The following is a 16851-nucleotide window of genomic DNA, read 5'->3' on the forward strand; positions in this document are numbered from 1 at the left end:
CAGCCAGAACTGTGCTGCTGGCAACAATATGACTGATGGTCTCCTTGGCCTTGTTGCACATTCTACACTTGCTGTTGACTTGCTGCTTTAAGACGTCCTTTTGGTCTGTACAGCCAAACTGGCACAGCCAAAATGTTGATTGCGGCAGTTTTGTTGTGCGAATTCAGCTCCTACCTGAGGACCAGGCAGTTGTATTCTCGAGCGATCTTCTCCTTCATCTTTGTATGTTGGACACCATCGCTTCTCGATGCCAAGGTATTGATAGGTGTCGAGCATGTCCAGACTCTGTATAACTGCTTTGTTGTCCAGCTGGATATTTTGGCTCTTCACTAGTTTGCCACATTTAAAGGTAACAGAGGCACACTTGTCCAAGCCAATCTCCATTTTGATGTCATCACAAAAAGTTCTTAGGGTCCTTTGTGTCCTTGCCTTTCGAAAGAAGGAAAGTGGTGAAAATGTCAACAATTTGGGGCTGCTACTTGGATCTCTGATGGCTCAATTTATGGGTTCATCATAATCATTCTGACCATTGAGCTTGCAGTAGAACTTCTTACTGTCCTCACCAAAGAGCTTGTTCTGTCAGAACTGCTCAGATACTTCATGAACCTCCTCAGTCACTGAGTCTTGGCCTGAAGCATCATTTTTATTGCTTAAGTTCACTGATGCTCTGCATTTTGCTTGGCAAAATGTGAGCATAGCCTAGGTGTGTACTTGTTTTGCTTTTGATTCCTTTCTTTAGTTCGCTATGGATGGAGAGATTCTTCTGATGCTTATTGATTTTGTTCTGAATCCTCATCTTCCATGCAGATTCCTCTCTGGGTTTAATGTCACGTTCTTTAGCCTCTCCAGCTGGTGTGGTGCATTGGTGTGGTGCTCAAGCTTGGTGTCAGTGAGCTTATTTTCATTGATGATCCACTTCCTGTGGTTGTGAGCTTGTTTTGCATCTATGGACAGATGCGTGTTTGTATTTCGTCCATGCCAAACTGTGTATGTGCCCTTAACCACCACACCATCTGTGTTATTCTCAACAACGTAGTAGTAAGACCAGATTACATCCTTGTACTACTCCTGAGTACACTTTATTCTTTATGATTTAGTAGCCATTTGGCTCTTCATGGACTTTCCCTGGACTGATGTTGCGGTCTCATGTTGAGATGTCTCATCTTGAGATTGAGGCTCGGTTAGGTAACTACATGATCATTAATATTAGTGCACTTCAGTTGGAGACTTGTGGCTGCATCTCTTTCTTTTATTTGTCACGTTCTATGCTTGTGACAGAATGACCAACCATTTTGGATGCAGAAGTCTCTCTTGTTTGTGTTTTTTTTGTTTGTTTTTTTTGTTTTTTTTTCTTCTCTATTTTCCCCCTTGGCCTACCGCCTGTGTTGGTGTTGGTCTCTCTCTCTGTCTCTGTGTTTCAGTGGACCTGGAAACCAAGCAAGACAGTACAGTCTTCCCCGAGGCTCTCTGCTGGGGCAGTGTCCTGCTGAGTGATTGCACTCTAGACCGTGAGGTGTAGCAAAGAGGGTGGCACTGCTTTTATTATCAAACTTGCTGTGGCTTTGTGACATTTGTGTGTTTGTGATAACCGTTATGTGTTTAATCACCATGTTTCTATGTTATGTCTTAGAAGTATGCTGTGCTGGTGTTAATTACAATAGTTGTCTGCTAAATGTGGTATTTCTCTGTAAATTGTATTAGGTGTGCAATCCTTGTATTCATTGTCTGTGTAATGTACACTATATTACCAAAAGTATTTACTCACCCATCCAAATCATTGAATTCAAGTGTTCCAATCACTTCCATGGCCATGGGTGTATAAAACCAAGCACCTAGGCATGCAGACTGCTTCTACAAACATTTGTGAAAGAATGGGTCGGTCTCAGGAGCTCGGTGAATTCCACCATGGTACCGTGATAGGATGCCACCTGTGCAACAAGTCCAGTCATGAAATTTCCTTGCTACTAACTATTCCACAGTCAACTGTCAGTGGTATTATAACAAAGTGGAAGAGCTTGGGAGTGACAGCAACTCAGTCACAAAGTGGTAGGCCATGTAAAATGACAGAGCAGGGTCAGTGGATGCTGAGGCGCAGAGTGCGCAGAGGTCACCATCTTTCTGCAGAGTCAATCGCTACAGATGGCCAAACTTCATGTGGCCTTCAGATTAGCTCAAGAACAGCGCGTAGAGAGCTTCATGGAATGGGTTTCCATGGCCGAGCAGCTGCATCCAAGCCCTGCCTCACCAAGCACAATGCAAAGTGTCGGATGCAGTGGTGTACAACACGCTGCAACTGGACTCTAGAGCAGTGGAGACATGTTCTATGGAGTGATGATTCACAATTCTTCTGGAAATCCGATGGACAAGTCTGGGTTTGGCAGTTGCTAGGCGAATGGTACTTGTCTGACTGCATTGTGCCAAATGTAAAGTTTGGTGTAGGGGGGATTATGGTGTGGGGTTGTTCTTCAGGAGTTGGGCTTGGTCACTTAGTTCCAGTGAAAGGAACTGTGAATGCTTCAGCATACCAAGAGATTTTGGATAATAATGGCCCCTTCCTGTTTCAACATGACTGCAAACCAGTGCACTAAGCAAGGTCCATAAAGACATGGATGAGCGAGTTTGGTGTGGAAGAATTTGACTGGCCTGCAAAGAGTCCTGACCTCATCCCAATAGAACACCTCTGGAATGAATTAAAGTGGAGACTGCAAGCCAAGCCTTCTCATCCAACATCAGTGTCTGAACTCACAAATGTGCTTCTGGAATAATGGTCAGAAATTCCCATAAACACACTCCTAAACCTTGTGGAAAGCCTTCCCAGAAGGGTCGAAGCTGTTATAGTTGCAAAGAGTGGGCTGACATCATATTTAATCCCTATGGTTTAGGATCGGGATGTCACTCAAGTTCATATGTGTGTGAAGGCAGATGAGTGAATACTTTTGGCAATATAGTGTATGAAACATGAATTGTATTAGTTGTGCTGTCTTTATATGATATGTCATAGTCATGCTGTCTATGATGATTGACCAGTAATAGCTGGGTTGGTCCTCTAGGGGTCGATGGAATTCTACCTGGCCAGTGTGTGGTTGGGTTAATCAGCCCTGATGGCTTATTCAGAGGCGTGGTAATGGCTACGCTTTGTGTGTGTTATCATGCTCAAGCGCAGTGGCAGTTGCCAGTCATAGGAGGAGCTGTCGACAGAGGAAGTGCCAGGTGAGCACTATGTTGACAGAGAAAGGCTTTGAGGACCAAAGAGGGGGGTGACAGTCGCTCCATAGATGGATGAGCCTGCCGACAGGAGGGGAGCACCATTAGTGAGCTTAGTCTGTGGTGGAGGGCTCCAAGCAGTACCGAGGAGATAAGTCGAGAGCACTGGAAATGCATGTTGGCAAAAGAGAGCTCAATTGGTATCAAAGATCTTGTCCTGTGATAGGTTTCTGTTGAAACGTCGAGTGGGGAAGCACCAGCAGGGAGTCTGGACGTCACAAGGAGCACCGATGATTGGGGCTAGGACCTTGTATCTCGTCTGGCAATGGGCACAGGTGTTGCGAGAGGGGACGATGGATGTGTTCCAGAGACAACAGGAATCATGAAGGATGCAGAGGGACATGATCCTTTTGTCCTGTTCAGTAGAGCGCTACACTGATATGGGAAGACACCAGATCGGTGCCTGCCGTTTCCTCGCGCTCCCTCCTTTGTTTTATGTTGCCATGTTTGTGGTGGGTGGGTACCGTCACTGTGCAGCCCCCTCCTGGCTGACATCTACCAGCAGCCAGCACCACACATGGACTTTTGTTTGTGTTATTCCAGGGTTTATTTGGTCACATGTCTTGTTTATGTTGTCCATGCATCACTCAAGTGGTGTGTGTTGGACATTAGTAACTACACCACCGGGGGGTTATTATGTTATGATGTTTTTTATTTAAGCCTGTTTAGTTTGTATGACCGAGGTCGTACATTCATGTTACACTGGCTCTTTTTGTTTGTAATAGTGCACTTTTTTATGTTCGTGGGGGTTTTTTTTTGTTTTTTTTTTTTCATTAAATGCTTCAGATGGAGACTTCTCATTCTTTCTTTTAGGGACATCAGCTCTGCTCTACTCATCCAAAGGTGAGGATTGGGATGTAGAGTACCCAGTAACCATCAGCTTCATCTTAGGACTAAGCTCCTGCTTCACCATCACAGACTGATTCAGAGACCTCACCACTGCAGCCACTGATCAGTTTATGACACATTCCTGTTCAATTATTCATGAAAAATCTTGATACACAAGCTCCTCCGTAAAGGGACAGACCTCAAACTTGCAGGTGCTGATTTTTATCCAATGTGGAGCTATTATGTAGGTTCACCACCTGCAAGGTGAAGGATGAGGGATGAGGGTTGGATGCTGTGCCAATCAGGTGGAAGGCAGGGGTTTGAGACAGACTAAAAAAAAAAACCTCTCCTTTTGTGAAGAATTTTTATATTACTCCATTGCTCAAACTCCTGCATTTTTTTTGCAATTGAATTATACATAGCATATCAAACATCAAGTAGCACCCCATTACCATATCAGTGGCCACATTCCTTTCACTCAAATGAATGAATCAGACCTCAGGTAATAAGGACCAGGAATTTGAAAACTTTTTATATATATATATATATATATATATATATATATATATATATATATATATATATATATATATATATATATATATATAGTACGTATCATTATATATATATATAAATATATATATATAAATATATATATATATATATATATAAATATATATATATATAAATATATATAAATATATATATATAAATATATATATAGTATATATATAATATATATATATATATATATATATATATATATAATAATATAAATATGTATGTATATATATATATATATATATATATATACACATATAATATATATATAAAATTTATATATATATATATATAATTTATATATATAATTTATATATATATAATAATATAAATATATGTATATATATATATAAATTAATATATATATAATTTATATATATATAAATTAATATATATATATATAATTTATATATATATATAATTTATATATATATATAATTTATATATATATATATATATATATATAGAATTATATATAGAACTATATATATAGAATTATATATATATATAGAACTATATATATAGAATTATATATATATATATAGAATTATTTATATATATATATATATATATATATATATATATATATATATATATAAAATCTCCATGCATATTACTATGGAAAAATGGGAAAGCTAATATTCTACTACACTTATAAGAAAGACACAGAACTCAAATGTAAATTAAATCAGATAATTTTGGAAAACCCCACAGAGATTACTTAGAACGGGTTAAGTAAACATAAATTGCAATACAAGGAACTTATAAATATGAAAACACAATCCTTCATACAATGATACAGACATGAAAACTTTGAATATAATAATAAAACTGGAAAATTCCTAACAAGTCTTGAACACCATGAAGAAAAAGCAATTATCCCAGCAATCACTCATCAGGAAAGATCACACATACATCAGTGATTTCTATAAAAAATTCTGAGAAGCTATATTCATTAAACCACAATCCAGTATCAGATATCAAAACATTTCATAATATTAGCCTGCCACAATTTACTGAAAAACAATACAGTAACAACAACACTCATGATAAACCAAAATGATGAGAAGAATTTAATGGCAATGACAATGTCCTTTACCATAAGCCTTATAATAACGGAGCCAGACCTGATGGATTTCTTACTGAGTTCTGTAAACACTTTTGACCCATACTAGCCACACTAGAATGATAGAGGAAGTAAAACAATATATAATGTTATTCACTAAAATGAATGCTAACACAATCTCACTCCATCTAAAACTCAATACATTTATGGCATTTTTACATTTACATTTATGGCATTTACATTTATTTATGGCATTAATATATAACAACAATCCTACAGTTACTGGCCACTTATTCATTAACACAGGTCACATCACTGAAATACCCTAATGCCAGTATAAAAAAAATGTCAATATAGATACATCTATTGGATGTATCTATATCCTTTAAACCTGACCTAACAGTGACTGAACAGGAGCAGACTGAATGACAGCCAGAAAAAGACACTGGAAAGACAACTTGGAAAGATGGACAAAAGATTATCAACCCACGCATCGATATTACAACAACAAGCTTAATTTGCAATCTTAATGAGCTTAATCAGTGACAAAGTTTTCAAGAACCTGCAAGGCCTATAGATACATCAGGCCAGGATGAAATGCATGGAACAGGAGAGAGGTTCAGCAAACAGGTTCCAAGCTTGGAGAGATGCAAGAGGAGCCATTATCAAAGTCAGCTTCTGAAATACAACTGCAAGAGGTAATACCAGACCAATCTACCCTACTCACCACAGGACCTCTAAAATAAATCAGCTGCTACAAAAGTTCCAAATCTTTAAACAGCAAGACATCCTGTGTGCAGGAAGAGAATCCCTGGAACACCTTGTGAGCATCTGCCTAAGAAGTCTTGGAGATGTGTTGGCACCGTGACCAGGTGGGCAAGACAATTGCCGACAGTGTTAGTCATGGCCATCAACACCGGTAAGCGGCACTATCAGCCAAAGACCAGAAGTACACCAAGTACCAGGAGCTGGTAAGAGATTGCAGAAGGCAAGGCTGGTGAACTCACTGTAATCCTGCGGAGGTGGGCTGTAGAGATGTAAAGGGACATTCACTGTGAAATACCCTAATGAAATAAAAAGGAAAGGCATAAGATCTGTCATTAAAGCTGCAGATAAGGTCACTATGTTGCTTTGGATCAAGGAGGCAGAAATATGGGTGATTTCTGCTGGTACATAAGATGAGGTCTGATCAACCCTGGCTGGGTCAATTGGGTAAGGGTATCTGATGTTGAAAGACCCAAACCACATGATAATCCAGGTCATATGTCTAAAAATGCATGACAGCACATCCATAGGATGCAACTATAAACAAACATGGATACAAAAATCCTCAGAAAAATGATTCGCCACTTTATCCACAATTTTCACCCAGCTGTCAGAGCTGCAAAAACTTAATCTCAAACCACTACTCAAAACGTTAACTGATTCGATCTTTGATGAACCTTCCACTCTCTCTCAATATCAGAAAATCTGCTATCAAAATTACAATTTTGTTAAAAATATACTACATATTCTCAGTGATTCCCATCCAGCCCTGCTGTATCCTGGTTTAAATCTTTAGACTCCATTATCTCCACATTAATCTAACTAGTTTTTCAGTATGTAGTATGTAGTATAGTCAAGTTTCAAAGTTGAGTATACTCAAAAATCCACAATCCATTCTTAGAACTGGTAAATTTTTCAGTATGGTGTGCATGGACACTCTTGTCCCATAATTCAATGAACTATTGCAGTACCAATGGTTTCATTAGAACTATGAAATCTTTATGAAATACTTATTTGGTGTAAGTTAGCTAGCCATAACCATGTCAGTGTGATATATAAACTCACAGAGAAATCTAGGGCGGTATTCACTGATAACAAGTGCTGACAGCCGCAGAGCAGCTTAGTGCTGCTTCATTGACGTAATGTTAGCTTCCCTGCAGAGGAAGTAAACTGGAACTTACACAAAGGGTTAATATTTTTGAGGGTGTGCCTGTGCCAGCTCAAAACATGGTAAAAGGTGCAGTTACTGACCATTTTATTTCATTTGTTTTATGTAAAAAAATCTCTCAATGTAGCCTTCATTATCGTAGTTTGGTATGAAAAACATTGGCATACTTCATCACTGCCTGTCACTACAAAGGGCTTCAGTACATTAATATTGTGTGTAATTGCATACTATTATGATTAGTATATAGTATATACCTTTTAGTATTAGTATGTATTACACAACTGAGATGCACCCCAACTTTCCATCAAAGAAAAAGAAAAGTCAAATTTGCACAAATGGATATAAAAGGGTGCAACACATTTCATACTAATTTTTCAGTTCAGTAATTTTAAATAATCTCACATAAAACCCATACACATAACTTATTAAATAAAAGTCAGGGAAAACGTTCGCTTTTTAACTTACTTCCTCAATTTCAGACTTTGTTAGTGCTTATAATTACTCCAGCTAATTTCTGACCACCGATTTTAAAGTATATTAAAAATACATTTAATGCTACATGGACTGAAATGTCTCAATCCTGAGAACATCAGCCCTGCTTTTGCCCAACAATCAGAGGGCCATTATCTAATGTTTACTATGTATATTCATGATAGAGAAGGACTGAGACTGTAGCTTTGAGACTGAACATTTTCACAGTTTTAGTCATTCTAGTATTAACAAAACTAATAGCACCAGCACACACCTTATACAATATGAAGTTATTCACAGAGTACACTACATTTGTCAAAAATTATTAAAAATGGGATTCATGAACTCTGAAATGTGTTCACACTGCTCACTAAACACCTCTGACAGCTACCCCCTGCCTTTTAATACTGCTCATCTTTTCAGTGGTGCTTAAACGTTTGTGAATCGCATACATTTGACCTAAAACCTCATCAGATTGACACATAAGGTCTAAAAATTGATAAAGAGAATGAAATCAAACAAAAGAGACAAAAATATTAGACTGTCATTTACTAATTTAGGAAAATTATTCAAAATTACATATATGTGAGTGACAAAAGTATGTGGACCTTTGCTTTCAGTATCTTTTGTGACGCCCTTGTGCAGCAATAACTCAGCTAAACATTTGGAGAAATTTTAGCCCATTCCTCCATACAAAATAGCTTCAACACAGTTATGTTGGTGGGTATCTTCCCATGAACTGCTTGCTTCAGGTCCTTCTACATAATTTCTATTGGATTAAGGTCAGGACTTTGACTTGGCCATTCCAAATCCTTTAATCATTCTTAAGTAGAATGACTTGTGTGCTGTTTTGATGCATGATACACATTCTCTTGAGATTCAACTCAAGGACAGATGGCCTGACATTTTCATTTAGAGTTTGCGGGTATAAATTCAAATTAATTGTTCCATAAATGATGGCAAGTCAATTACAGCATTTAGCTGACACTTTTATCCAAAATGACTTACAATTATGACTGAATACAACTTCAGTAATTGAGGGTTAAGGGCCTTGCGCAGGGGCCCAACAGTGGCAGTGATGGGGCTTGAACCAGCAATCTTCCAATTACAAGTCAAATCCCTTAACCCATTAGCCCAGATGCAACAAAACACCCAAACCATTATACTACCACCACCACAGAAGGGATGTGGTTTTTATGCTGGAATGCAGTGTTTTCCTTTCTCCAAACATAACACTTCTCCTTTAAATCAAAAAGATCTATATTGGTCTCATCTGTCCACAAAACATTGCTACAATTAGTGATCTTTGTTTTTTGACCACTCCTAGGGAGGGTAATAATGGTCTCGCATTTTCTCAGTTTGTAAACAGTCTGTCTGACTGTATTGGTGGATTCCAAACTTTTTAGAGATAGTTTTGTAAACTTTTCCAACCTGATGAGCATCAACAATTCTTCTGAGGTCCTCAGAAATCTCATTTTTTCGTGCCATGGTACACTTGCACAAACGTTGTGAAGGTCAGCCTTTGCTAGAACCCTGTTTTTTAAAATAAACTTGATTGTAAACTTGACACTTGATTGTCATCCCATTGACTGACATCACCTGATTCAAATTTCAACTTCAATTTATCTCTGAAAGGTAATCCCAAAGGCTGATATACTTTGCCATGAACAGATATATAATAAATAAATGACTAATAGACTAATATTCTTCTTTCATTTGCTTGATTTGGTTCTCTTTTTGTACTTGTAGGACCTTCTTTCTTGTATGTCCTTCTTTTTAGTAGTATATAGTATTTATATATAAAACCATTGTCTCCCCATTCCATTTGAGGCTGGATGTTGCCTTGCTCAGGCCTCAGTGGTCCCCTGGAGCTGCTCCAGCTCAGCCTCCACCCCATGCTGTGAAGCCACAACTACCCGGCCATGCTGGAACAGCATCGCTATCTCCTCAAAAGTCTTTCCTTTTGTCTCAGGCACTCGGAAACATGTATAAAGCGTGAAGCCGAAGAGGAGTACCACAAAGATGATGAACACATATGTTCCACAGATCACCTGCAAGGCAAAGCCACATTAAAGAAACATGGTCAGAGAGAGCAGTGCCTGTACAAGAGGATGACGCAAAAGTTTACACCAATCAGCTTGCTTCTTTTTACAAAAAACCAAGTATGTTTCCAACACTGGTAATGCAAATCAAGTAGGGTGTCTTGAGAATGTTCTACCTCCACGTATGGGAAGAACATGCCAATGATGAAATTGCTTGTCCAGTTGCAGCAGCCAGCCAACGCAATAGCAGCAGGCCGAGGGCTCTGGCTGAAGAGTTCAGCCACAATGAACCATGGGATTGGCCCAGGCCCAATCTCAAAGAAGCACACAAACAGGAATATGGCTGTCATACTCAAGTAGTTCATCCAAGAGTATGTGTTCTGTGAAGAGGACATGGGAGAAGACATTAGATCCAGCTGAAATAATCAATACAACATATCCATTACAACAACAATAGCTACTTTAGTACATGACATTGTAAAAGTTTTACCAAGTTTTGATCCATAGAGCAAATTAAAGGGTGTGTGTGTGTGTATATATATATATATATATATATATATATATATATATATATATATATATATATATATATCTGTTTTGCAGTTCAGCCCTTCCAGTCTGTTTAAAAATGAGAATATGTCCTCATACCATCTTTCATGATACAATAAACTTGTTTCTAGTATTATTAGATGACGAGATGCTTTTTATAGGAGAAAGGACAAAACAGACATCCTTTATGAGCTTACCTGATAGACAAGTCCCACTGTCATTCCCACTGCACAGAGGCACATCCCTGCCAACCCCACCAACATGAGTGTTCTTCTGCCTGCACGGTCCACAAGGACCACCTGGAAGTCATATAATGTTTCAAATGTCTGTGATTTCTGGTGTGTACATTGAATTGAAGAAGTTCTCACTGAGTAATAATCAGTGATATGGTGTTGTGATTTCTAATAGTAACATGTCAGTGTTAGTAAGTACTGGGCAAAGCGGAAGTAGGCTAACTGTGTGGTTCCAGAGAGCTTTTTCATCTTTAGTGAGAGAGGCATACACTAACACACTGTCCTTGAACCAGCAGATAAGCAGTCCAAAGCCAGTAAGACCTGGCAGTGCTCCACATATGGCCAGAGATCAAAGTGCACTTGTAGACTCCACCTCTAGAATTATGCAACTACTCATACATGTAAACATGTCAGGATGTCACACGCGCAGATGACACACTTTTTCAAAATCCAATGACAGAGATGACATGCTGAAAAACCACCTCTAATCAATGTCATTTTTAATCAGACACTTGAATTACAACATCAAAGAATATCTGGGATGTGTCATCAATTATATTGCATCTACGCAGCCTGTTTAAACCCTGTTTAAATTGAACACTTTTGGGCAGCTCTAATTGCAGATCTGGCCTGAAAGAACATAATGTCTGTCAGACCACTTGTCCCCAGATAGAACAGCACTCTGGTGTTACCTAGTGATGTGTACCTGTTCCTAAGCAGCAGTGTTTAACTTTAAATTAGCATGTGCTTACAGACACGAGGGTGAACACAGTGTTTACAACCCCGACTCCAATCGTGGCATAGACTGGCTGAGCAACGCCTGCCGTTTGGAAAATGTCAGTGGAGTAGTAAAAAATCTGGAAATAAAACAACACGTAGATAAGAACAAATATTGCCTGAAAAGAAAATGGTGGCCATAAAATGACTATCACAATAATATGGCCAATAAAGCAGGAGTATAAAGGGAAGGAGGAACTCACTGCATTGATTCCAGAGAACTGCTGAGAGAGATGCATCATCAGCGCCACAAAGAGCTGCTGCCGGTACACCTGGGAGCGCACCAGCATCCACATGGAAACTTGTGCCTCTTTCATGGCCTCCTCCTTCTCAGCCTGCATTTCTGCTATGTCCCTGGATGTGTCATACTTGCCTTTGAACCTTTTTAAACCTTTCGTTGAGGAATGGCAGAAGGAAACAGAGACCTGAGTCTTACCATGTCACTGGAACCATCTTGTCCCCCTGACAGCTTCAATAATCTTCCTGCTGAGATGTCTGATATAAATCAACTGATTCACTGACAACAAATAAAAAGCACTGAAAACATGAACCATACAGGTCGCTGTAAAGTTTATAAAAGGTATATAGTTTAACTTAATCAATTATCAACCACATTAACTAGGCCCTCAACAGCCTTAAGACTGGGAGATGATGGCCTAAGAGATATGAACTATACAAGCAGATGACAGAATGGAACTGTGTATGGGAAGCCTCCAGTAACTAGGCTTGGAGCCATACTTTTGCAGGCTTCTTCTTTCTTGCCCAGTTTGATGTAGAGGTAGCGTGGACTTTCTGGGCACATGGGCAACAGGAAACTCTGCAGGACAGCAAACACTCCAGACAGACCCAGCAGCACATGCCACATATTATCATTACCCAGAAGGGAGTCCAGGCCAAGGACCTAAACCAAAGTAGGACATACAGTCAAACAGACCTGGCATTTTTTACGGAAAGCACCCTTCTTTCCTGTCTGGATGTATAATGATGGCTATGATTGTTAATTATTGAGATTTGTCTATAGCTTTTTATATTGTTTCACATATATGCCACAAGTGAAGAATATTACATGATTGGGGATTTTTGTTTTGTTTTGTGTTTTTTTACATTTACTTATAAAGAAGTTTTATGCATCTTCATGGATTGACCAAATAAGAGAAAGAATCTGTGGCAGAAACATTTCACAACCAGTCATTTTATAAAGCCATCAAATAATTCACTACAATCACACCATAACCTGCAACCAGCCTGCATTCCAAATAACCAAACTGTAGTGCTCACTAGCATAATCAATGTGTGTTAGTTTTTCAGTGCACAACCTTTGAACCCTCTTCTAACTTCTATTGTAAGTGCATTGATGTATCATGCATGTTCAACAGTCACCTGACTGATAAGAATTCCTGTTACAATAGCCAGTTGGTGAAGGGTTCCCAGAGCACCTCTGTACTTCACTGGAGCAATCTCCCCAATATACATGGGGACCAGCCCAGACGACAGGCCTGCAAGACAGATGGACAGAGCATTGGAGACAGCAGTCAAGCAAGCACTGTGACTATAAACCACAGCTCATAATGGTGGAGTTTTACACAAAAATGGATTGGATACGGTACCATTCCTATTCTCCTACTGTGTGCATATTGAAGATGATAAAAGTCCACAACTTTCTTGCAGTGTATGATGGCTTTCTTTCCAATAAATTTCCTCTTAGCATCTACCTTGAATGTAAGCAATATGTTTAATATTTATATGACCCATATGTTTGATAAGATTATTCAACCTATTTATAGACATGTATCTTGTATTCAGAGTAGACTAATTCTATCTGCTTCAAAGACAATTACAATTAGTAAGGGAATTTTAAAGAGAAGAGAGTGTAAGAGAACTAGGCTCTACAGGGTGGAGATCTACAGGAGCAGGCCTGGAAGAGGTCTTCCCTCTCTGTCTTACCACAGTAGAAGCCCATGAGAGCCCGTCCAGATATCACCATGATGTGAGGGCTGCCCATCTTGGCCAGGCTCATGAGCAGACTTGCAACCATAGCCAGTATATTCAGCACCAGCATGCCTTTGATCCTGCAGGAGAAAATACATGCTTTGTCATTTACTCATAGAATATATCCTAGTACAGTACAGTAGGTTAGAGTCCAACATACCAATGAACTAGAATACTGTATAATACAGGGATCAATGCTGATACCCAGAAGTACAAAATACATAAGGTCTATCATAAACAATACGGACACTATCTGGAGCTGAGCAAAGACATCCATTCACTTCTAATGAATGCTTCAGCACATAAAGGGTGGTATGCTGGACACAGCCTAATCTGGGAAAAAAATCTAATCAAAGCAGATCAAATCAAATGTCTGCGATATTATCTTTTTTAAAACCTATTTTACCTTCTTGTCCAATAAAAGCATGGTTTAGCACAAATGTACTTAAGGCTTTTGGGGGCACATTTTTGTGTTTCACAAAATGTATGACACCTCTGTTTCAACTTGTCAGCAATAAGCAAACCTAAAGCACAATCCCAAAGCACAAGCCTAAAGCACAAGCCCAAAACACAGACCTAAAGCACAAGCCCAAATTACAAACCTAAAGAACAAGCCCAAAGCACAAACCTAAAGCACAAGAAGAGCATGTGCAGAGCAGTAGAACACAGGGTCCTTATTTATTGATGTTGTTGTTGTTGTATTTTACTTAACCTTCCTCTGAAGTCGGCCACAAATCCCACCAAGAAGGAGGATAGGATGCCACCAACGGGGAACATGGCCACAGATAAGGCCCAGTACATGGTCAGCATGGATGAAGACTCTGGCTGTTTTGGCAGGCTGGTAGACAAATTGTGAAATCCAAGCGAACGTGCATAGTGTCCTAAAATGACCTATGACAAAGAAGTAACATTTCTATGGCACTTAAAGCTGATGACATATTTGTTTTCTGAGACTAGCACTGTTGGTTTGAGAGAAGATAAACCTCAGGCAATTACCTCTGCGAACAGAGGATCTAAGGTACAGATTAGAGTCATTCTGCACCTTAAACATTGCTTCTAGATGAAAATCAGTATGTTATTCTTTTATCATAAACTGAAATCAGGTTGTAGTAATACATTGTGTGGAGGGTGATGGCTGACCTTTTGTGGGGCATTGATGACGCCCAGACTATAGCCATACTGGAGGGAGCCCAGCACAGCAGTGAACACAGCCAACACCAGAGTACCAGTGAGCTGTTGTATGAATCAAACACAACAGGAGCCGACCAGCTTCAGTACCCAACAAAACCATATCCATACACATGGGCACAGCAACTCACTGGCATTGTACACATCAATATACCACTGTGACATAATCTGCAAAATTCAGAGCAATACTCTGAAAAATGTCATATTGTTGTTGTTGTTAATAATAATTTTAAAAAGTGAATAATACCTTAATATGGTGGCACCTCCACAATCTAAATTAGAAAAGCTACATAGTACATTTGAAAGTTTTTCTGTCCTTTTCCCTCAGTCAGCAAATTAATGGCTTGATAATTAGCTGACATGATCAGCCTAGTGTGGTGGGGAGGAAAATATTAAGCCATACAAAATATTAAGCAGTGTAAGTGCTGTCCTGTCCTGGAACCATATGACAAAGGTTCGATGATTAAGTCAGTGCTAAGTTATCAAGTGTCAGAATATGCTACCCAAAAAATGTGGCTTATCATAATCAAAAACGACACATGTAGAAACACATCCATGCAATGATTTTGCTAAAATCTTTCTGCAAAATTCAAATATCTATAAACTGTTTTCTTCTGTATTAATTCCGAAATCAGTAATACATAAAAAACATGAATTTACCTTCTCCATGTCGGCAAAAGCAAGTGACAAACTCCTTGCTGCAGCAAATAAAGCTCTAAGGTTCTCTGGCGTTTTTTTCAACAGGTAAATGATCAACACATGGTCACACACAGGACACTAGGACATCTGCACATTGAACACTACCTTATGGCTAGATCAATTTTCCCCACATTGCAGTAAAATTCCCACTCCCCATTTAGCCGACCACAAATAAACCCCCAATGAATCCTTTTCATCTTCTCTGCCAACATAACAGGAATTCATTCTTTGTTGGTTTGTGTACTAACAAACAAGTGCTGTGGTGGAGTATTTCAACAAGTGGGACACTTTTAAAGTAAATAATCTAGGATACAAAGCATGTCAATAATGCTCACTCAATTTCATATCATGCTAAAGGCAGGACTGGGTAAACATGCCCAGTTACAGCTCTGGTCAAGAGTAAAGTCTGAGGGTCATTCTCCAAGAGATGACTATTTAAGATTCTAAGAGAATCTCCTGAACAAGCTGTTCTGTCTCACACATGCGCACGCACACATGCGGAACCTTTTTATAGCAAGCAAGAGATAGGTAGATAGATAGATAGATAGATAGATAGATAGATAGATATTGTCTGTTAAGCAACACTGGTGCACAAATTGTGTTTGAGTTGATTTATGTGTGTGTGTCACGGAACGCTTGCCCTCCGCGAGTCACGTGGTTTGGCCCGTCACGTGCAGTGGGAGGATCATGTTTGTAGCCACACCTGCACACACCTGGATTGTGTTAGTCTTTTGTGTATTTAAACTCTTGTCATTGTGTGCAGTGTTGTTGGTTATTGTTGACGTAAAGTGTTAATGTTCATGTTAAATGTTCTTGTTGTTAAATGCAACCGGGTTTATCGTGTTTGTTCAGTGTTAACTATGTTGCGTTCATAGGATGTAACACGTGGGTGCCGTCATCTTTATGTTTCCATTAAATGTTCGTCCATGTCAAGGAAGTCTGTGCATCCTGCTTCACGCCATTCAGCACTTGGGCATTCGTTACAGTCTGTGTGTGTGTCTGTGTGTACCATAAAAGCTCTCCAACAACATACAACTGTAGAAAAGATACTAGTTTCATTTATTTTCTCATTTCTTCAAATTAATAACAAAAAAGAATAATTTTACAATAAGAATTACAAGAGTTACACAGAGTAATAAAAGAACTCAAATAGCATAGGAAGCATAAACAGTAGTTCTGGTGTCAAAGTGTCAATGGCAATAAAATTAGCACAGTGAGGTGAGTGATCTTGAACCCTGCACTGGCCCACAG

The 16851-nt window shown here is 38.9% G+C and overlaps 1 protein-coding gene across 1 annotated transcript; it reads right to left on the bottom strand.

The window, feature by feature from the left end:
* Positions 1-9166: 9166 nt before the first annotated feature.
* Positions 9167-15570, bottom strand: slc2a2 (solute carrier family 2 member 2). The gene is made up of 11 exons (XM_027008579.2): positions 15562-15570; positions 14854-14958; positions 14426-14604; positions 13669-13793; positions 13105-13220; positions 12463-12625; positions 11928-12115; positions 11700-11804; positions 10912-11013; positions 10342-10545; positions 9167-10174 (listed from the first exon to the last, which is right to left on the bottom strand). The coding sequence occupies exons 1-11, from the start codon at positions 15568-15570 to the stop codon at positions 9971-9973; spliced, it is 1500 nt and encodes a 499-aa protein (XP_026864380.2). The 3' UTR covers positions 9167-9970.
* Between the last annotated feature and the right edge of the window lie 1281 nt (positions 15571-16851).

Source organism: Electrophorus electricus, chromosome 15 (assembly GCF_013358815.1).
Source record: "Electrophorus electricus isolate fEleEle1 chromosome 15, fEleEle1.pri, whole genome shotgun sequence".
NCBI classification, from domain to species: Eukaryota; Metazoa; Chordata; class Actinopteri; order Gymnotiformes; family Gymnotidae; genus Electrophorus; species Electrophorus electricus.